This window comes from Pseudopipra pipra, chromosome 1, assembly GCF_036250125.1.
Source record: "Pseudopipra pipra isolate bDixPip1 chromosome 1, bDixPip1.hap1, whole genome shotgun sequence".
NCBI lineage: Eukaryota > Metazoa > Chordata > Aves > Passeriformes > Pipridae > Pseudopipra > Pseudopipra pipra.
In genome coordinates, this window is record NC_087549.1 from 120,969,626 (window position 1) to 120,992,993 (window position 23,368).

The window sequence follows — 23,368 nt, forward strand, 5'->3', positions numbered from 1 at the left end:
AACAGGTAAACCAAATGACAGATGTACCTCCATATTATTCAAAAGAATTAGATATTTTCACAAAATGCCTAACAGCAGCAGTTCCCCAACCCTCTAAACTGGAGGTCGCAGTGAACCTTGAAAACATGTTGTGGACTATTATGTGTCCATATTACCATTCTTTTTTGAAGTGTAAAATCTACAATACTGTTATAATTCTGTGTTTCAGCATCTCATGGCTATGCAAACTCCATTTACCAACTCCAGCTCTGGGTGTTGATGTAAGAGAAGTCTTCTTCGCATGGTATTTTTCTGGAAAGTAGGTTTTGTGCTCGCTTTGTTTTCTTTGATGTAAACCAGAAGGAGTGGAAAAATACAATTGGACGAGGGCAAAACATCAGAAAAATATTAAAGTGAACATGTAAGAAAATGACTAAAATAAACTGCAAGATAAAGCTTGTTTTCTCAACATAAACAACGGGTTCTCTCATATACGGGACACCAGGAACTAGCTTCAAGACTTTTCATGCTTTAAGCAAATGGGCAAATACTCACCTTTCTATTCACTAACCATTCTACTACATTTTTAGGATTTGTTGTTCTTTGGCTCCCTCAGCAATGCTAGGAACATCCCCACCTGCAATACAGGTAACAAGACAGGCAAGAGCTAGGCTTGTTCTTGTGCACACAGTTGATTTCCCACGGATGAGAACAGCCTGGGACTCCTATCCGTCAGTGGGATCAGGGGAACCACTTGTATCTGACCAATTCAGAGTCTCATGCAGATACTGAGGTGGATTTTTTTTGCCATACTTTTGCTCAAAAATATTAATAATAGTGTAGAATTGTATAAATATGGGGAAAAAAAGATTATTATAAAACAGAATTGGGGAAGAAAAAGAGAGAGCCTTCCTGATGAGCAATTTTTTTCCTTTTAATTTTAAATAAAGCTGTCTGTGAATTTGAGCCTAGGGAGACCTTCATTAAAATCAATTAATCAGTCAGCCTCTCTGCTGAATAGCTTTCTGGAGACAAAAAGTCAAAATAGGATGTAGGAGCGAGGTGTATGCAACTCTTGCTTAACTTTCCCCCCCCAACCAGGGCCGCAGCCTCACATCCCTGACCCGCCTCATCGGGCGGCGAAAGCGGGAACGATCCGGCCCGGGGATCCGTGACGGGCAGCTCAGGAGGAAGGGGGGCCGCAGCTCACCAGGCGGCAGGGAGACCCCAGTACCCCGAGCAGGTGCCCGGGGCCTCCGGCTTGTCGCCGGGCAGGTGAAGGTTGGGTCTGGCGGCCTCGGCCCACCTCGGAGAAGGAGCGACTGCCCCTCAGTTTGGCGACCTCGGCGAGGGCTGGTTGTTTCCCCCCGGGACGGTGGAGGTGACGACGGCGTTAGGAGCCAACTCCCGGCGGCCGGGAGAGCCCCTTGGGGCGGGCGCCACCTTCCCGGCCGCAGCACCTACCCCGGAGCATCTCATCTCACCTCCCCTCCCCTCCCCTCCCCTCCCCTCGCAGGAGCAGCCCCCGGCCCAGCCGCCGCCTGCGAGAGGCTGAAGGGGAAAGTTATCTCTGCTCCCCCCCGGCCCCGCGCGGTGCCGGACTCGGCGGCGCGGGTGTCCCCCGGCGGCGGAGGGCGGCGCGGGTGCCCTGCTCCTCCCGCCGGCGGCGGCCGCCGCCGGGGCAGCACAGCTGTTACAGAGCCGCGCTGGTCCCTCCTCCCAGCTGCGGCTGCCTCATCTCCCCCCACCCAGCCCGTCCCTCCCCTCCGCCGCTCCCGACGCTGCTGCTGCTGCTGCCGCCGCCACCTCCTCCTCCCCACCCCCACCCTCCCTCTCTCTCGCTCCCCATCTCTCTCTCTCCGTCCCGTTCCCCCCTTGCCCCCGCCTCTCCCCGCCCTGCCGCCGCCGGCCCTGGCAGAGCAGGCACCGCAGGGGGATCTCGATGTAACACCATGACAGGCATCGCCGCCGCCTCCTTCTTCTCCAACGCCTGCAGGTTCGGGGGCTGCGGGCTCCACTTCCCAACCCTGGCAGAGCTCATCGAGCACATCGAGGACAACCACATCGGTGAGTGCCCGCGGGGCCGCGGCCGGGGCAGGGCAGGGCAGGCGGGGGGTGCGGGGGCCGCGTGTGCGGCGGCGGGGCGGTGCGGGGCGGGGGGCACAAGGTGCAGCGGCAGCCGGGGCGCGGCGGCGGCGGCCGCCGGGGGAGGGAGGTCGGCGGGCGGTGGGTGAGGAGTGGCAGGAGCGGGTCCTGCAGACGACGTGGAGCGCTCCTTGGGGAGGCGGCGGCGTGCGGCGCGGCGGCATGGGTGGGTGCGGGGGAGGCGTGCAGCCCGCCGGCCCTGGCGAGGGGGAGTTAGTTTGCATTGGCAGGAGGGAGCGCAGGAGCCCGGAGGAGGAGGCGGCGGTGGAGGAGGAGGGAGGAGGACGGGCACAGCACGCCGCCTGCTGCTTCCGCCCCGGCGCTGGCTGTCAGGGCTCCGGGGAGGGAGGGAGCCGCCGCCGCGGCAGCCATTCCGCTTCCTCCTCCTCCTCCTCCTCCCGCCGCCGCCACTGCGTCCTGTCAGCGCTGTTGCTAGGTGTGGCGGGGAGCACGGGTCGCGCTCCGGCCGCCGCAGCGCGGGAGGCGCCTCCCGGCGGAGGCACCGGCGTGCGGGAGCGCGGGGCCGGCGGCGCGGTGGGCGTGGAGGGAGCGCCCGGCGGCGGGGCCGGCGCAGCCCCCGGCGCCGGGTGGGCGGGAGGCAGGCGAAGGTGGCTGCGCCGGGCGGGACCCGCTGCCCTGAGCCGCAGAGTCCAGGCCGCGGAGGGCGGGCCGGTCAGCGCCGCGCCGGAGCATCACCTGCGGGCTACCCCCGCCGCCCCCCGCTCCCTTCGGCCTCCCGTCCCGCCAGGGCCGCGGGGGCGGGGACGCGGCGGGGCGATGACTCGTCAGTGCCTTCCCGGCGCGGGCGCCTCATGGGCGGCGAGCGGGAGCGTGCGCAGGGCCGGCGGGGCCGCCCCTCGGCAGCGCGGGCGGTGCCCGGGGGAGGAGGGGGCGGTGCGGCTCCCGGCCAGCCGCGGGCGCCAACTTTCCCTCTCCCACCTCCGGCGGGACCGGCCTGCCTGCACCCGGCCGGGCCTCAGGCGTGCTGGAGCGCAGGGTCTGCCGGCACAGCATCTCGTTCCCAGCCGGACACGGCGCTGCCGCCGCTCCGCACCTTCCCTCCCCGGCCTCGGCAGGTGTGCTGCCTTGGCTGCTGGGCTGCTTGCTTCCTCTCTGGAGCTTCCCGACTTTCTTTTTTTGCTAGTAAAATACGACGCTTAAACTGTCAAAAAAACCCGAACTAGTCCTTTGAAGCAGGCAAAGTTTTAAAACCAGAGGGAAAAATACAGAAGTTTTAAGTACCCAGGGGCCAGAGACTCACGTGTTTCACTAGAAGTATGAGGAAACAAATTGCTGCTACAAAACGATGAAGCTAGCGTGCACTTCAGTTTATTAAGTTTTAATAAGCCTGCCTGAAAACCTGAAAAAAATCACTCAAGCTGAAATTGTGAGTGTAACGTTACATTAATCTAGCATTACAGGTCAGTGAGATGAAAGGTGTGGTTCTCGTAATTATCACGATTCCTTATATGAGGTAGCAAAACCACATACCGTAAAACTCTGTAATTTATGACTTGACATGGTGCAGGCATACCATTGTAATGTTGTTGGGTTTTTTTTAATCTCAGATTCTTAGCTTTTCCTATACCATGCATCACATTATACCAGAAAAGCTTAGGGGAAACAGTTCGCCAAAATGAAAGTTCATAAGTCATCTTGTGCATCCCTCGAGGGATTATCAGCCCTTAGGTGCCACAGCCCACAGGGTGTTAGAAAAGATACAGTCCTGCCCATGTGGTCTGTGCATTGCTGCTTGATACCTGATCAGTGATCTGAGACTTCTCCACAGAGAAGAGAGCTTTATGCTGAAATACTGTAATTTTTTTATAATTTCATATTTAATTCTATAGCCAGTATCCATTAGTTTTTCCTTTATCTCAGAGTTGAAGTATTACGGACTGCACACATGCACATTTAATAGAGTGTGTCATTTGCCAAGACTTGCAGGACACACAACTGAGACTTTGCACATACGTTGTTACACATATGCAGCTGATTTGAGTACAAAATGGTGAGGAAAGACATAAGGTTCCTTTGCTTGATTTCTAATGTTTCACTTCCACGTGACAACCCGTTGCACTTGACCTGCTTGTGAATACAAGATGCAACGATGTTATGTTACCTGTGTCAAACACTGACAAAAATCAGTAGAGTTGAAACTGTGACACCCAGTGTGGATCCCAGTTCGTACATGATGGCTCAAGTCTGTGTTTTGGTCTGTGCGAGGAACTCCTAGCACAGCCTGGAGGATGATAATCTATGAAAACTCACCAGCTAAGTGCTCAGCCAAAAGGTGACTAACCTTTCTGAAGGCCACTGGGAAATGAAGAAGTAAATGTCCGAATAGGAGCTTATGTTGGAATTACTTTCTCAGTGAGATGATGCAAACAGCATCCAGTTTTTATTGTCATACAGGCCTAGAAATGTGCGCTGAAATTTGTTGCTTTAAAAATTGACTGTATTTTTTGGCATATAGAGCAAAGAGTAACATGCCATATAAAAATAGATTGCTTTGGGCATTCTGTGTGTGCTGCAGGAATGAAGAAAACTTGATTGAGTTATATTCCATTATTAGTTTAAACTGAAGTGGATGATTGCTGGGCAGATGGTGTTACAGTGCAGATAACAAACTTGATGCTGCAAACAGCTGTGTGTGGGGAGGCGTGTATGGCAGGAGCTCTAGCTGGTCTGGCTGCTGCAGTGCTGCTGCTTTGCCACGTTTCATGGGATGGGTTAATCGTTCACATCAGTAGTGGAGCACTGGTGGGAGTGTGGTTGTTTTTCAGAGCTGAACTGTGTTTCTGAAAAAGTCAGAATGAACCCTTTTCAAGGATCTTTTTTTCGGATCAACCTTGCAAATAAAGCTCAACTTAGTATAAGGAAATAGGACAAGAGGCAATGGGCAGAAACTTATGCACAAGAAGTTCCACCGGAATATGAAGAAGAACTTCTTTACTGTGCAGGTGACTGTGCAGATTGCCCAGAGGGGTTGTGGAGTCTCCCTCACTGGAGGTGTTCAAGAGCCATCTGGATGCAATCCTGTACCATGTGCTCTAGGATGACCCTGCTTGAGCAGGGAAGTTGGACCAGATGACCCACTGTGGTTTCTTCCAGCCTCATCCATTCTGTGAAACACTGCTGTGACATTCTGGAGACAGAATATGATTGGTTTCTGACTGATTCTGCAGTTGCTTTCTTAGTTCATAATAATGAATAATCACATGAAATAATTAAGTTGACAGTGGTGTGGAGTTTTTTCACCTACATCTTATGCCCAACTGATAAATTACCAGTTACTTGAAAAAGCATTAATGCATATATCCTGGTGGCTTCTGGATGAAATATATCAGCTCTGAGGTGGTGCCCATCAGCATATCAGCTGCTTTCTGGGTTTTGCATTTATAGGTTAAAGACTTGTGAAGAACTGGACTAGCTCAGGAGCACAGCTCTGGAGTGTTTCGTATGGCAGGCCCTACTGGTATCCTCTGCAATGAGACTATGTTCTGTAGTCTGTAGCAATACTACCAAGTGGTGTATTCACATTTTCTGTGGCTCACAGCTGGAAGTGGACATTGATTTAAAATTGCTGATATGTAAATGCTTCTCTGTCAACTTTTTCTACCAGCATGTTGTCCAAGCAACCTGAAATGGTATTACCTTCTCTGCAACTGTGCTGAGAAGGGGGGCTTTTGGTCTGCCTTGCTTGGCCATCTCCCTGCCTCTTGGTTTTGTCTGCTCTGATCCCTTGCAGGTAGTTTCGTTGACTTTTTTGATATCTAGTCTGGCAGCAAAAGGCCAAATTTACTATAATTTGCAAATTCAACACTGTTGAATGGAATAGACCAAAACCAGTCAATTCCCTAGAGTACTGCCAAGAGAAGAGCAAAAAAAACCCCAAACCCACCAATTCCAAACTACTGAATACTTAATTAGTTGTGGCAACATGGCAAATTTCATTGTATTTCTGCTGTCCTGTAGTGTCTTCAGCAATAATGTTAAGACCAACGCCTCTAGTTCCACAGAGTGTTTCTGAAAATACATTTAAGTCTTCTGGGGCACTTTCAGCTCGTCATAGAAGTCCAGGAAGTCCAGAGAGTCACACACTTCGGTGTGGGTTGTTTGGTTTGGGGGTTTTTTTTGGGGGGGGGGGAGTGGGGCAAATCTTTCTCCCCCCTCCCCCCATTTTGTTTCTCCCTCAGTCTGTCTGTAGTTGAACTGCACCCTTTAGAGTGGCAGGTCAGGTAGCTCCTTAGTTGCTAATACAAGGTTTACTCTGATGTTGAAGAGACAATATTTTTACTGAATTTCTTCATCAACTTTTGACAATATCCATTTATTCATTTTAATTTTTGCTTTGTATTTATAGTTAAATATTTTTAAGTCAGATGAGGTTGTTGCTTGTATGAACCACTATGTGTTCACTTAGTTCATTGTAAGTACTGACGTGCCATACACACCTGTGTAGCTCTGTGGCTCATGTGAGCAGTCTTGCTTTTCCCGAGACTCATCAAGCATTGAGGAAATGGATGTGGATGAAATGAGCGTCCAAAGATGTGGTGGTGGGCTAGAAGAGGTGGAAGAGTGAATATGAAGAGATATAAAAGATAAATTTGAGGACACTCTTACTTCAGCGGAAGTAGAGTTTGTTAGTTGTACTGCACTGAAAATGCTAGAACAACTGGAAGGGAAGAAAAAAGACTTTCTGCTTATACAGCGATTGCACAAACTAAGGTGATTGACTGTCGCTGAACATTTCGTCATAGCTTTATAAGAAGTTCTGGTGTTGGATATCTTTCAGAGGGGTATTTGTGTAGTATTGCCCTCAGAACTAGGAGTTATGATGCTTTTCATCAAATTCAGGTGATTCCCAAGTACTAGAATGGTTCCTGCAACATAACAGTACTTGCTGTGAGAGCAGAGGCAGCTACTTTCCTGAGTGGTAGGATTAGCAAGAAAAATAAAACTTCCTCTGTAAAAAAAAAAAAATTGCAGAAGACAGACTAAAATCTTGCATATAAAATACTACCCATCTGGAAAGTTCAGGTCATATGGAGGGGGAAAGAGGCTATGAAATTCCATGTCTGGTAGTGGCTTTGACATCTGCTGCCTTTAGTGACTTCAATTCTTATTTAATATTATGCAGTCATGGGGCCAGATTCCACAGCAAAGAGCTCCAGTAGTTGAATAATCCATTGACTGAATACATGCAGATTGCTTAAAGTTGTCCCTTTCAATATTTTTTAGAAATGCTAATAACAGTTGTGCAGTGTCTTCACTTGGATAGTAAAAGGTGTTGAATTACGAGTAGGCTGGGAGCACATGCAAAAATGGCATTTGCTATTTCTAAAACGTGTGCTTTGCTCCCCTCTCCTGTGTTACCTAGACTTCCACCAGTATCTTGGATAAAGTGACAGAGATGACAGCTTCTATATGGGAGCCCACAGCATGTTGTATAAAACAAGCATAAGAAGATGCAACCGTTGTATGTTGCTAAAAATGAGGATGAGAGGCTACACACCAGCAGTTATGGAAGGCCTGGAAAACTTAAATCTGTATGACAGATTTTGTTTGCTAAAGCTGAGCTCTTCAGAAGAGTGTGAACGTCATTTGAGTGGTTACCATCATGTAACTCTCTCTTAGCATTTGCTCAATATATAATTTAACATTTGGAGCAGAGATTGGCTGTTTTGAAAGGTGGTAGATCTTAGCCTGAGGCTTTTTACACCAAGAGTGATGTGGCAACTAGGTACATGGAATGCTCTGATCAGCATCTGGAAATCAGAGGACAGACCTGTACACAGTTGCCAGTAATGTGCATGAATGTGTGTCCTTGCAAAATAAGTGAAAAATTATGTGTATTTACCTCAGCAAGAGTGCTAATTATTGTTCTTGAGAAACAACTTTCTACATTTATGGATACACTTATCTGAAGTTCATCCTTGGCCCAGTACTTCTACAGCTGTAATTTTTGTTACTTATTGAAAATGCATTTCACAGAGAGGTGGAAGGATCTATTTTCCAAGGATGTTGGTTATTCGCTTTGTAAGTTGGTGTGGGGAGGAAGGCCCTTCTGTTTCAGGAAGGCTTTTCTATCAGTCTTTTTTGACTAAAAGTTCTAATCAGAACTTTTTTCTCCCCACATATAATCTTGAGCAGAGCAGAGTCTTTGATTATTTTGTACTTACAAGTCTGGTTTCTTTTGCTCTTTGGGTTTGAATTTAAATTGTGATAAAATGTAAATGCAACACTTGCAACAAATTCTAGAATATATTAATTGTATGGAGGGAAAATGGAATTGCTGTTAAACTTTGACTAAAACATAATTTTTGATACTCCTGTGACATGAAATTTGTTCTTGTTTTGAGGTTACCAAGTACATGGAGGCTAAAACATAGTGTTTTAATTGTGTAAAGCTTCAGTGCTATGTTTTCTACGAAGAAAGGGCTGAAAACAAACATCTGTGAACATGCTGCAAACTGATTTTTCTTTTTTAAGATTGAAGTTCTCACATAAAGCCAGTAGGGATCTTTCCTTTTTTTTCTGCCCACTGGGTTGGCTTTGGGTGAGGCTTGTTGCAGGGCTATGTCCCTACCTATGGCAGGTACTGCTCTTCTTGTGTGCCAGCAGATCTACACAAGAGTTGGAAAATGAAAACCTGAAGAAACATTAGATAACTTGTAGAAGTAGCATTACACTTCACTTGCATAGCACATACTTACCTTTAGGGTCAAATTTATAGTGGTTATCATGTCTCCTCTTCAGGCCTTCAGAGCACGTTTTCATAGCCAACCTGTAGTCCGTATGAGAATCGTAAAACAATCAAGTGGCTGCCAGTCGAATTATCTTTTTTCACTTCATAATTACTTGGGGAATGTAATATTGTATAATAAAAAATAATAATTGTATAGTAAAAAATAATTTGAGAAAGAGGTGATGCTAGAAGATGAAGAAACATCTGTTCAATGTGAGAAAATCTTACCCAACATTCCTTCCTCTTATAGAATATAATGCAAATACAAGCAAGTAATCAGAAATATTTGGTGTCAAGCTGCAGAATACTTTAATGCAAAAGAAACAAGCACTAGAGGCCTGCTGCTTCCAGTGTACACTTCATTGCTCCTTAAAGTGCAATTTTTTCTTTATTTTTAATTCTTTTTCTCGAAAAAGCTGTTTTTCACTATGAATTAATTTTATTTATCTCCAGTAAGCACCAGTAATTCAGAATTTGGATTATAACCATTTAAGAAGATAGCTACTGTGTACACTTTGAGAAAGGCAGAGACAAAGATTTTTCATGTTAATTTGAAGTGGCATCAATTAGAGAATTGATTTGATAATCAACTGTGTTTAACAAAAAAGAGTCCTTGCTTTTAAAGGACCGTCTCAGTGAATAACTTCACAATAAAAATTAAACAACCAATTCCTTTTTTTGGTGTCTAATTCTATCTTGAGACTTGGAAATACTTTGAGGAAGTACATATAGTTTATTATACTTTAGTTATGAGGTGCTGGACCAATATTTAGAGCTGTAGAATAGAAGAAATATTCCAGTTTGTGGTTTCATGTTTTTTCTTTGCTACTAATATTTGAATTCCCTGAATTCTTACGAGGCTCCTTCTTTATTTTGTGCCCTGATAAAAAAGATGAAAGGATTTCTTCACCTGAGATGCTGATGACACCGTAGTGCTCTTTGTGTCTCCGGCGAGTGCACAGGATGGGTACATTACTACTGTGCCATCTCACTTCAGATACTATAATTCATTAAAGACTGAATTGACTTTGTTTTACAAAGGATGTGGTAGACATAGAAGAGGAAATGTATCATTTTAAGGAAAAGAATTGAATGGAATTTTGAAGCCGAGGTGCTCGGTTCCCTATGGCCAAAGAGATTAGAATTTAATTGTGGATGAATTTTGATACATTTCTTCTGATTTTGAGGAAGATTTCACTGTGTGCTAATAAAGGCTATCTCATTTGTTAAGAGTTTTTTATGAAAAGCTGAGTAGTTTAATTTTGAAATATTGGCATTGCTGAAACTGCTCCAACAAAATGTTTTTTTAGTTTTAGAAAATATTTGGACACTTCTGAAATACCTGCCCTGACTACTTTGTCAAACTTGAGTAAGCTGCAAATGTTTCTGTTTCTTATAGAAATTAAATTTTTTCCCAACATATTTTGACCAATAGTAAATATTCTGTGAATAAAAGTTGAACTGCTAAATACCAAAGTGTGCTGTGGAAAGGAGAAATGGATGTAAAGTATCACCTCTTTCTTCAACCATATGTAATGTAGCCACTATCTTACTTTCTCAGAATTATCCCAATAGAAGCCATAACCCAGAAACAGGCATTTAAGATGCAAGAGATCCAGTTTCACTGCTATATGAGACTGCCATGGATACATGAATGTGAACTCAGCCCCTTATGGACATTAAGTGAAGAAAACAACACTATTTAATTATTTCAGTAATTTATTTTGATGTAATTCTGCTGTGTATCTTCATCAATGTGCGTGTGTATTAGTGCTATGGATGTGACCTGAAAATTAATTTAAAGGCTTCATGAAGACTTCAGATGCTTACCTGCTGGCAGGTGAAAGCTGCATACCAATTTACTGAGGTCTGCCCTTATTTCCTTTGTCTTCAAATCAAAAAATTGACATTGATACAAGTAAATCTGGTGACAAAATTTTAGGGAAACCCTGGAAGTTTACGTGGTTTTGTAGCAGTCTGTTGGAAGAGTATTGCAGCTTCTATGACTTGCTGTGGAGTGTCTGCTACCTTGCAGATATCATTGATGGTTGTACTGTGTTAACTGGGTGATGTGAGAGTTGTTAAGATCTCAAGTAAGATGCATAAAATAATAGTTAACCACTCATATAGAGACTATGCTAGGGAGTCTTCATTTTCCCAGGCTTATTGTAAGCACTTTGTGTACTTTAGAGAGACTTTCTAGCTGTGCTGTAGGACTCTTTCCACACAGTCCTACCATTGGTAGTAACTGTATTTTCCTTCTACCTCAGAAAGTCTCATAAATTGACTGAATACTCTCATATAGATGGGAATGCTGACACTGTAGCCGTATCAGTCCTCACGCTTTATCTTCGGCAGCCGTATTTGGCAGGGGTTCCAGATTTTGGTCTCTGTCCTGTGAGAGCTACCCAGAGAGTTAGCTGCCTGTACCTTACGTATTGTTCTTGTTTCATCTATCCAGAATAACCCCTTTCTTTCTGGCAGATTTTCTTGTGCGATTGTGAGGAGCCTGCCATCAGAACAAAGCAAATACCCAGTCTTTGCTGACAGTTACCTTGGGGCAGTTACCCAGGGCTCTCTTTAGACCAGACTGAGAGGTGAGATAGTCTGTGTTGGACACTGTGAGATGGAACGTGGTTATATGCCAGGGAGTTTTAGTGGCTTGCTCAACCTGCTTCCAGAGCCAGGGTAAATACGAAGAGCTTCTTCAGGTATGCAACAATAATTGGATGCATAGGATGGGGAAAAGGTATTTGTTGCTGTTACCTTCTATGGATATTTTTGGTTGCATTCTTGTATTTTAATATTAAGCAGTTGGATTTTAATGAAATTAAAAAAAAAAATCCTTTGAGTAGATTTTACCTGATGAATTTTACTTCTGCAGCAATTTTCATATCTCTGAGTTAGAAGAGAAAGAGATGGGCAAGAAATTCTATATCTGTTCCTCCTATACCTGAGCTGTATGTACGGCTCAAATGCGTTTCAAATATTGAAACAAATATAATGAAAATGAATATTGATTTATAAGCTTAATTAATGCTCTGGAGATACATTGGGTTAATTGATACCTGCATTTTTTTCTCAATGGCAGTCTTACTTTTTCCTTTCTTCCTTTTTTAAATAGAAAGTGTAGTTCCTGTAGCACTGTCACCCTAATTCTATGTTATGCCACTGACCTCAGAAATCTGGTGGGTGTGCAGTTAATGAACCTTTCTATTCTTGCTAATGACACAAGTGTTCCAGCCACAGGATTGCTTACTACCACCAAGTGTTCTGGAAATGAAGGAATGCTTGTTCTGTAGTAGCAGGTGTGCATAAACATTAAAACCATGCTTATAATCTCTAGTGGTGTTGTGTGGCTAGAACCATGGCATGAAATTGAGTATATGGTTTTCTGGAAAGTCTTGTTAACTTGTGTGATGTAATAATTTAAATTTTTTTTGCAGTTAAGGTATGCCATTCTACTTGTTATATCAATAATTAGGAACAATAATTCATGCTAACTTTTCTGCTTGTGTAATTTTTAAATATTAATTGTAATTGAAGACAAAGTAAATGTTTCTTTCAGAGGCCTGCAGAGCTGCAGGTCGTTAGGATAAGAAGTGAGAACTGAAGAGAGGAGGTTAGGAACAGCCCACATACTAGTTCAGTTTTGGCAAATTAACCCTAGATAGTAAATTGCAGAGGTATGAAATAAAAACCCAAACCTTCCAGTATATGTAGTTTGGGAAGACACTTGTGTGGGATTAGTAATCCTTTCATGACTGAAAAAACATCATACAAACCAGGGGGTGAAATTAAATTTTTTTCTTGTCTGTGTTGACCTGTGGAATAAAGTTGGACCTTTACATCTTTCTTCTGTTCTGTCCTAGCTTTGCTTACTAAATGAGGAAAATTCAACCCCTCTCATCACCTTTTTTTTTTTAATCTGCCAAGCCCTGACTGGTGGTTGAAGGAAAGGGATTATAAATTCTATAACTCAGTGTTACTGTCCATAGAGGAAACTCTGTTCCAGTAGTGTTTAGCTTTTGATAAGAAGTTATGCTTAGCAAAGCATTCTGTTACACATACATGCAGACCACAGACTGTGGTTCTTGATGCCTCAGAGTGGTTTATCCTTTGCATAGTAAGGAAGATGTTACACGTGCATTCTGTATAGAGTTGGTGGGTACCTGGTTTAGGCTTTTTAGCGAAATCAGAAATTGCCTTCTGTTCTGTTACTGCTTAAAAAAAAAAATTAGAAATCTCCATCCGGTGTGTGTGCTCACCTGCTGCTGACCCTTCTGACTGTTCATTCTGTTCTCTTCTCCTGTTGCTCCACAGATGAGTGGTTGATTGGAGCCTTTCTATCACGGCTGCTGCTGCTGCTTTTCTGTGCTGGAACCACTGAACCGCTTCATCCTGTAAAGTCTGGAAGCCTTCTTTTCTTGTCAATGCTGGTTGTTCTAATTTATTTTTGGTGCTCTGTAGAGCAGGTGTGGCTTAGGAACAGGACACTGAACACAGACATAATAGTAGGTTATACTGTACTTGTGTTGTTCAGGCCTCTGTGTTAGTACATTAACCATATCAGCAGAGAAGGTGCCTTTCTGACAAAACAAAGAAGCAGAGTGTAGCAAGGAGTAAAGATGAAGAAAGGTGAAATTGAAACAAGAAATGTGAAATTGAAGCAAGGAAGAAAAGGAGTTTGTGAAAAACAAAGAAGTCTGCTTTCTTAATGAGGTCTTGGTTGGGATTTTTGAGTCTCATAAGCTGGACAGAATAGAAACATTTTTTTTGCTTGCTAGTCAGACACATCTCTAATTCTGGAGCAAGTATACAGGCCAGTCTCTCCTGACTCACTTAAGGGTTGGATGCTTGGGTTCATTCAGGCAGTCTGCTTGAGGCATGTACTTGATGAGATTCAGAGCTCTTAATGGATGTCATAAGTATGCTTAGTTCACTGCCTGCAAAGTCCTTATCTAATTTATCCTGAAAACCTCTCTTGTTCATACTACTAAACACCTCCTCATAACAGATCATTTCTCTTGCTTATTGTAGCTACCTTTTCAAGTTGCCTCAATACCTCTTTTGAATTTCCCTCCTCTGCAGGTGACCTGTCATGGTGCTAATTTTTAACTCATTTTATGTAGACTGTGCTCCTTAAGAGTATCATTAACGATCTGGATGTGGATAAGTCCCCTCCATATTTTCATTTTGAAGCAGAATTTTACATATCTGAGATTTGAATTTTTCTGCTTAGCTTTACTGGTGAGGATACTGAGAATTGAATGCTCAATCTGAAGGGCTGAGTTCGAAGCACTCAATTGTTACTATGTGCGCTGAAGCACTCCTGGAGAAGTAAGCAATGTCCTTCTCAAATATGACATATCCTCTTCTTGTTCTTCCAAGAATCCAGTAGGCTTTCTCTTAAAGTCAGTTCTAAAGCCATCCTGTTTGGAGTCCTTGAATTCATTAAATGCTGGGCTAGTGGCCATCCGTCCTAAACAAACATTGTTTTGTTGCTGTTGTGGCAGAACTGATTTTTTGCTTTATTTATTTTTATTTTTTTCCCCTTTGTCTTTCTAGTGGTTCCACAGTAGAACAGATCTCTTTTCAAGATAATAAAAGCCTTTCCTTCCGGGTAGCCTTTGGTTGCTTTCTACCTTGTCATGGGCAGGTGGCTTGGTAGAACAGACTTAATAATAGCTTATCTGGGAGGCAGTCTGTTTTTGTGGACCTCCATTCCTGACTTGTTGCTCATTTCCTCACTGTGAGCCCATTGATGCCCATTTCTACTTTTGAACCTCTGTAGTTAAGCAACTGAACATCTTGCATGATGGCAATTTTTAGAATCCAGGAGGCAGGGTTGATAACAAGCACTCAAGAAAGCAAGATTATTGGTTTGGATTTGGTTTGTGGTTTTTTTCCCCCTGACATTTTATGAAGAGCAGAACGTAAGCATGAAGACCATTATCAGAAGGTTTCACACTTGTATTTGGGTTGATACAAACCTGATTTGGATTCCTTTCCAAGACAGACTTCCATTACACAAGTATCTGAGACAGCAAATTGCCTGTCCCCCATCTGAAAAGAATGCATCAAGTTGAACTACTCCATGTTATATATTTTGAGCCCCAAAGCATCTTAGACCACGGCAAAAGAGGTCTGCTTTCTCTGTTGGTGTCCTTGCAGTGGAGTATCAAATGTTGTTGATTATTAGGTAGATAGAGCTGAAGTCTCACAGTCCTCCCATCTCCTTGCTCTCTACTAGTTGATGCGGTGTCATGGCTGTGCAGTGGGATGTGGAAGAGGATTCCTACAAACAAAAGAGCTAGTGAGTAATCATGTCCTAAGCAGTACGAGTTTACCTGGGCAGAACATACTTCTGATTGAGCATCTGTCCATGTGAGTTCCATGAAACAAAGCTTGCCTGTATGATATCTCAGGGCGAGCCATCATATGGGCAAGAGATACCAGCTGATGCTGAGACACAGGCCCTGTTTGGTGCCTCTGGTTGTGAAGCCGTCCATCCCAAGGCAAAGCACAACGGTTACATTGCTCTGTTTGTAGGACTTTGACTGTGGATACACAGGTTTTTTTACTTTGAGAGAGGAGAACTAGTGATTTGGGAGATGACAACGTACCCTAGTTTTCACATAATTAGCGTAAAATTCTTTTGTAGGGCGGTTGATATTTAGGAAGTGCTGAAACTGAAAGGTTATTCGTGGTGTCTCATTTTGGTCCTGGGTGCTTTTTAATATTGAAGTGTATGGTTTAGTTAAACAAAACTGATCGATGGTACTAATCTGTAGTACTTTTACAGGCTAAACTGATCTTGGCTATTCTCCCCACCTGATGACCTGAGGAAGAGAAGACATGGTTGCAAGAGGTAGATCTGAGTAGAGGCAGCTACATCCTTCCTTCTTGGCTGCTGTTTCTCGAGATGGCGTAGAGGAGAGCACGGACCTGTTTCTGTGCTGGAGCACATGTTTAAGAACATTGCATTTCTAGTGATTTGATGGACTTGTTAATATAGTAGGAACTTGTTTGGATGTAATTTTATTTCTGTCGCTTAGGATGTGTTGTAATGATGATGTGACCTTATGAGAATGGCTTGAATAACACACTGGCTGGCTTGGGAAGATGCAGACTTAGCAGGTATCTTGGTTGGAGGAGAACAGAGAAACATCTGTATGTCTGCCTGCCACAAAAATGTAGTAGTAATGAGATACGCTGCTAAGTGCGTGTTCGTCGGTCGTTTTCAAGTGCTCAGATAATCGCACTGATGTTTGCAGTTTAAAGAATTAGATAAATGGCACAGTGGTATTTTGTGGTATTTTAACATTTGGGCTTGAATCCGAGGATCGATTGTGGGCATTTCCTGAGAAGGAACAAGTTTTTACGCGTTTTGTGATCTACAACTCTCATGCTGAGTGAGTGTGTGTATGTGGTTGGCTGATTTTTATCAGTTCCAGTTTTGAGGGAGCAGCATATCCAGAGGTCTTCTGATGAGAAGTAAGGTTTTCAAATACAATCTTTTTCTGATGATGTATACTTTTGGTGTCAGCTTAATGGTGCTACTATTTTGAATTGGTTATAGGAAAATGAAAGCAGTGTTCCGTGTTTCCTGAGTGTGGGTTACCAGCACTGCACTCCATAGATAGCTGTGAATACAAGGTGTCGGGATTAACTTCTCCTTTTCAGCATGTACACAGTGTTCCCAAAGAAGGGAAGGTAGGTGCCAAAAATGAGTTATAAAAACAACAATGCCTTACCACTAGATAGCGATTTCTGCATTGTGTCCAACTTCCATAATTTCTTTTCTGCACCCAGCTTTAAAGTTAGTTGATCCTGGATTTGGAGTCCTGTATTTTTATTTGCTATTTCCCACTACTTTAGCTGACTACAGGTGAACAGATAAATCATTGTCTGTGAGCAGTAGCCAACGCTTTTCTGTGTATATATGGACTACAAAAGAGATGAATCTGTTAATTAAATAGAGTGTAGAAGTGGAATTTGCATGTTTTTGTCTCTGTGTAACTGTGAACCAGCATTACTGGTGCAGATTCTGTTTAGTGGGGTAAGGGAAAGGCCCTTTACAAAGCAGATTGGAATAAAATCAAAACTACTTTTATCTACACAGTGCTAATAGGTCTGGGGTTTTATAAGATTTGTGTTACTTGTTTTGCCATCTGATTTCCTCCTTCATGGCTATTTCACTTGGTGTAACAGATCTCAAACTTTTCACTTCAGCAGTGATATTGTAAAAGAAAAGGAAATAAAATGCCAGCTTTGCCTGGTGGTGTTGCATTTGGGTATGTGGAAGGTTTTTTTGCTTGGTTGGGTTTTTTTTGCAAAATCTTTCAACCAACCTTAAAACTGGTGAAGATAGTAATTCTTGGCTTTTCTGCATCTGTCCATATCGCTTTAGAAGCGAAAATGTTGTTCCAGATACTGGTCTGATTCATGACCATTCACCTTGGTTTAGGTGGGTGGAGGAAGAGAATACCTTATTGTGAAAGAAGATGTTTGAGCTCCTCAGTAATGATGTAAACATGCCTTGCACTTAAGCAGGAAAGGTGTTGGTGGATAACAATGGTAGAATTATAGTTTAATTGGTTGATTGCAATAATAAAGATTAGTATTTGGCAATGTGTTATTTCCATTTAGAAGTTCAAGGATTCGATGGCTTAGCAAACCATGGAGGAGAACCAAACCAGAGAGGTAAAACCAGTCCTGGGCTGCTGGCAGGTGTGGATCTTCTCCTCCTTACAGGAATTGTTGCGAGATGCTAGGTAGGTGTGTGGGCAGGAAGGATTTGTGCACTGAGGACATAAAAAGGTAATTTGCCCCTCTCAAAAGCAAAACTTCTGGATGATCCCTCACACTTTTGGATGAAGCATGGATAATTTCTCTGTTGCAAAGATCCCATGAGCCTATCAGAAGACCTAGGCTCCTAAATAAGTCTATACATAAATATAGTTCCTTTGTCTACATATAAATAGATGTTTTGGTTTTGTTTTGTGTAGGAAACTGAAAGTGCAATTTCCCTTTCAAGGAGGCAAGATCACAGAATTCACAATGGGTTTTACTCTAGAGAGAGTAGCTAAATACCTTTTATTTCTGATGGCCTTTTAATTATTTTTTAGCAGATGCTTACAATAACTATACTCTTGACATTATTTTTCTCTATCACAAAAATCATGCTGCTGAGGCTTTGATAGCTATCTCAGGTTTATAACTATCTCCTTGGTTGTGAAAGATAAAATCTTAAATGGGCCAAATGTGTGGGCAGTTGAGCTGAGCCATAGATATTTATCCCAGCAGCCATCTATTTTAACTTCTAAGCTTTGCGTTGTGTCTGTGAACTTTAATTTCAGAGCAGTGTCTGTGAGATCATTTCTGAATCCAAGGTTTATTAAGTGCTTTAAAGATTTGTTATTTTTATTAGTTACTCTATTTATTTCTTGCTGTCTTTTCAATTTTGTATTTTTGTATTTCTTTCTTTTTGATGTTTTCCTTTCTTTTTTAATTTTCCTATTCTAAAGTTTATGTGGGTAGAGCTTTTGATGTGGCAAACATTGAACAACTTTACTATGTGTCATCTGACTATAGTAGGACTTGATGACTCTCTTATATGTTCTTACTTGTGGGTCCATGAATTTGGCAATAAATCATTGACTTTTTTACACTGATAACTGCTGTAAGATGTGCATTAGGAGTATTTGAACCTGGCTTGAAAAAAAAAATTAAAAAGCCATACCCCGAAAGACACGAAGAGTATGACAGAGAACTTAAAGCACATCAGCACTGTGAGGACCAGCACAGAATTGTATGCAGTGAGTAAAACTCCTGAGACTGGCAAAGTAGGCACGAAAGTGCTGAAGGCAGAGATGCACAATTTCAAGAGAGATGATGGGTTCTCAGAGGAGTGCAAAAATGGCTGTGAGTTAGAGGTCAGCAAAGGTAAACCCCCCTCTCTCTCTGTCTTTTCTTCTGTGAAGCGATGGGATTGTGCTTCCATTGTGTGTGCTTGGTCCAGGACACAGTGCCAGAAATAACCCTAGGAGGGTGAGGGAGAGATGGACATCCTCAATGGGTGATAAGGTGCTGTTTCTGGCTCTCTTACTAGAGTCTGAGGAGTACATTATCTCTTTTTTTTAATGATCTGGGATTATATTTGACTTGGAGTACCAAAAATGTGGTGCTGCCAGGTTGTCTTTGCCTAAGAAGAAAAACTGCAAGAAGGAATTGATGAATAAAACATTAGTAATGGTGAGGCTGAGATTGTAGAAAAAATGCTATTTCCTGCAGTTAGCAAACCTGCTTCCTCTCTTCTATTTTGTTTTTAATTTCCATGCCTCATGTATCCTCTCTGTTCTTTATAAACTTCAAGAACTGTGCTAAATGGAGTCTTTGATGCTGGGGTAAAGGATTACATTTGCTAGCAAGAACAGATTAGCTAGTTCTTTTAAAACAGAGCTGTCTTAAAAGATGTGAAGAGGGCTTTAGAGTTGCTGGGGGAGGGGAACCTCCATCCATCCCACTCCTACTAGTTGGATGCCAGTGCCAGCAAGAGATGCCTAAGGTCTAGAGATGGATTGCAGGTCAGCAAGAGAGCTCCTGAAGAGCAGCACAAAGGAATTGCAGCCACTCCAGCCAGTAAGTCAGCTTCATCAGGGCCCAACTTAAATGCCTCTATGCAAATGCACGCAGCATGGGAAATAAAGCCTACAGGGCTGTGATCTTACTGACGTTGTGGAGATGACTGGGGTGTTGGAGTGGAAGAATGCAGGCTCTTTAGGAAGGACAGGCAGGAAAGATGAGAAGGGGGTGTTGTCCTCTGTCAATGACCAGCTGGAGGGCATGGAGCTCCTCCTGGGGATGGATGAGGAGCTGACTGAGAGCTTATGGGTCAGGATTAAAAGGAGGGCAGGGACCCGTGACATCATAGTGGGGATCTGCCACAGGCCATCTCACCAGGAAGACTGAGCAGATGAGACCAATATAGACAGATCGGAGCAGCTTCATGTTCACAAGTCCTGTTCCTCATGAGGGACTTTAACCACACTGATATCTGCTGGAGGGCCAACACAGAAGGGCACAAGTATCCAGGTGGTTCCTGGAATGCATTGATGATAACTTCCTTCTCCAACTGATAGAGGAGCCAGTGCTGGATCTTGTTCTTGCCAACAAGGAGCGTCTGGTGGAGATTGTGAAGCTCAAGGGCAGCCTGGGCTGCAGCAATCATGGAAAGGTAGAGTTAGAGATCCTTAGGGCAGGGAGGAGAACGCACAGCAAGCTTGCTATGCTGGACTTCAGGAGAGAAGACTTTGGCCTCTTCAGGGATCTGCTTGGCAGGGTGCTGTGGGATATAGCCCTGGAGGGATGAGGGGCCCAGGAGAGCTGGTTTGGTATTCAAGTATCACCTCCTCCAAGTTTAAGAGCGATGCATCCCAACAAAGAGGAAGTTGGGCAAAAACATCAGGAAGTCTGTATAGATGAACAAGGAACTCCTGGACAAACTCAAGCACAAAAAGGAAGTCTACAGAGGGTGGAAACAAGGACAGGTAGGCTGGGAGGAATACAGAGAAATTGTCTAAGCAGCCAGGGATCAGGTTAGGAAAGCTAAAGCCCCAGTAGAATTAAATTTGTCCAGATGCATCAAGGGGAAAAAGTTTCTATAGGTACATCAGTGATAAAAGGAAGACTTGAGAAAATGTGGATCCCCTCTGGAAGAAAACAGGTGACCTGATTATCTGGGATATGGAGAAGGCTGAAGTACTCAGTGACTTCTTTGCCTTGGTCTTCACCAGCAGGTACCCCAGCCACGCTGCTCAAGTCAAAGGCAAAGGCAGGGACTGGGTGAATGTAGAACCATTCACTCTAGGAGATCAGGTTTAAGACCACCTCAGGAACCTGGAGGTGCACAAGTCCATGGAACCTGATAAGATGCATACACAGGCCCTGAGGTAATTGGCAAATTAAGTGGCTAAACCACCAACCACTGTATTTGAGAAAGCATGGCAGTCAGTGAAGTTCTCACAGACTGGAAAAGGGAAAAAATTCTCACTGTCTTAAAAAGGGAGAAAGGGAAGACTCGGGGAACTAAGGACCAGTCAGTTTCATCTCAGTGCCTGGCAAGATCATGGAACAGATTCTCCTAGAAACCGTGCTAAGGCACATGGGAAATAAGGAAGTGATTGGTGACAGCCAGCATGACTTCACTAAGGGCAAATTGTGCCTGACGAATAGGGTGGCTTACTATGACGGGGTTACAGCGCTGGTGGATAAGGGAAGAGCAACTGATATTGTCTACCTGGACTTGTGAAAAGCATTTGACACTGTGACATCCTTGTCTCTAAACTGGAGAGATACAGATTTGATGGATGGACCACTCAGTGGCTAAGGACTTGGCTGAAGGGTCACACTCAAAGAGTTGTGGTCAGTGGCTCAGTTTCCAAATGAAGGCCAATGACTGTTGGGACTGGTGTTGTTTAACACACTAAGCTGTGTGTGCAGTCGACACGCACCACAGGGAAGGGATGTGGAGGGAAGGGATGCCATCTAGAGCGACCTTGACAGGTTTCAGAAGTGGGCCCGTGCAAACCTCATGAAGTTCAACAAGGCCAACTGCAAAGTCCTGCAGGTGAGTCAGGGCAATCCCAAGCACATAGACAGTCTGGGCAGAGAATGGATCAAGAGCAAACCTGCAGAGGACTTGGGGACTGTGGGTGGACAAGAAGCTCAGCATGACCTGGCAATGTGCTTGCAGCCTGGAAGGCCAACTGCATCCTAGACTGCATTAAAAGCAACATGGCCAGCAGGTCAAGGGAGGTGATTCTGCCCATCTACGCTGTTCTAGTGAGACTCCACCTGGAGTACTCCATCCAGCTCTTAGGTCCCCAACACAAGAAGGTCATGGACCTGCTGGAGTGGGTCCAGAGGAGTGCCACAAAGATGATGAGAGGACTGGAGCACCATAAAGACATGCTCAGAGAAGTTGGGATTGTTCAGCCTGAAGAGAAGGCTCCGGGGGGACCTTATAGCACCTTCCAGTACCTAAAGGGGGCCTAAAAGAAAGCTGGAGAGGGACTTTTGACCCGGGCATGTAGTGATTGGACAAGGGGTAATGGCTTCATACTGAAAGATGATAAGTTTAGATTAGGTATTAGGGAGAAATACTTTACTCTGAGGGTGGTGAAGCACTGGAACAGGTTTCCCAGAGAAGCTGAAGATGGCCCATCCCTGAAGTGTTCAAGGCAAGCTTGCATGGGACTTTGAGCAACCTGGCCTAGTGGAAGGTCTCCCTGCTTATGATGGGACACTTAAATGATCTTTAAGGTCCCTCCCAACCCAAACTATTCTGTGATTCCTGAATGATTGCTTTTTCACCCAGAAAGTAGTGTTAAGTTCAGTTGTCGAGTCACCAAACATCAAAGTGGGCACTGCTGAGCAGCTTGCTCATTAATGGCTGTCATTTTTTTCATCCTTGTACTATTGTAGTGTTCTTATGTTTATGCACAGTAAGATAAATGCAGGATAAGCATTTGCTTTTCTTACGTGGGGTAGCTGGAAAGGAGTGTATCTGTGGTATTTGGTTAATTGAAAGATGCTTACTGAAGCTACTTGGTCTTAAATCAGATAGTTTATCTTCTGCTCATGGAAGAAGCTATGGCAGAAATCACTGGCTATGGACATACTGTAGTTTCTCTTTACATGAATCAAACCCACACTGTTGTCTGGCCTAAGGCCACCTTGTAGAGTCTGAAACTGTCAGGAGGACTGCTTGTATTTATTTTCAGTTCTGCCCCTCCCAACCCCACACACTCCCACCTTCTGTTGAGAATGTTAATGGTGACTCTCTGAGGTCGTCTCCATCATGAGGCAGGGCAATGCTTCTGTGTCACCATTCTTGAGCTGCACATGCAGTCAGAGGTGTGTGGGGTTTATTTATTTCTTTTTTTCCTCTCTTAAATTTAGAGAGGTTTGCCTACAAGATGAAAGAGCTGATATGGCCTCCCATTAAGAATACAAATGTTTAAAAACTAATTTTCTGTGATGTTTCCAAATGTTATTCAAATATCCTGTCTAAATCTGGGCTAGTTCTTCTCATCTTTCTTTTTATAGTTTTCTTCTTTCCTATTTCAGCACCAAGCTTACCATGTTTTTTGTGCTTCTCTGCTGCATACGAAACTCAAGGAGGAACATTTAACTTCACCTGCTGTGATCTTTAAGGGTGTGATGAGTGGTAGGAAACCCTTTTTTACTGTACTTTGACATCTGTTATTGTTGGAAGTATACTGAATTGAATGCTGCCACTAAGCACACATGAGAGGTAGTTACATGTACAGCTATGGACTTCAGGTGTGTTTTATTCAGAATAAATGTTTTGGTTTTTTCTATAAAAGCTGTGCCTCTGTTTATTTTAAAACATTTTAATTTTTCTCAAGTCTGGGGACCCTAGTGCATCATGCAGTTTGAATAGGTGTACTCTCAATTTTTAGAAAT

At 43.8% G+C, this 23,368-nt stretch overlaps 1 protein-coding gene across 1 annotated transcript in view; it reads left to right on the plus strand.

The window, feature by feature from the left end:
• The first annotated feature begins 1,715 nt into the window (after window positions 1-1,715).
• JAZF1 (JAZF zinc finger 1) overlaps window positions 1,716-23,368 on the plus strand; it is a 191,989-nt gene continuing 170,336 nt past the window's right edge. Inside the window, exon 1 of the mRNA XM_064674260.1 lies at window positions 1,716-2,046. Coding sequence (XP_064530330.1) covers window positions 1,932-2,046 — 115 coding nt within the window. The 5' untranslated portion in view covers window positions 1,716-1,931. The remainder of the gene's footprint in view (window positions 2,047-23,368) is intronic.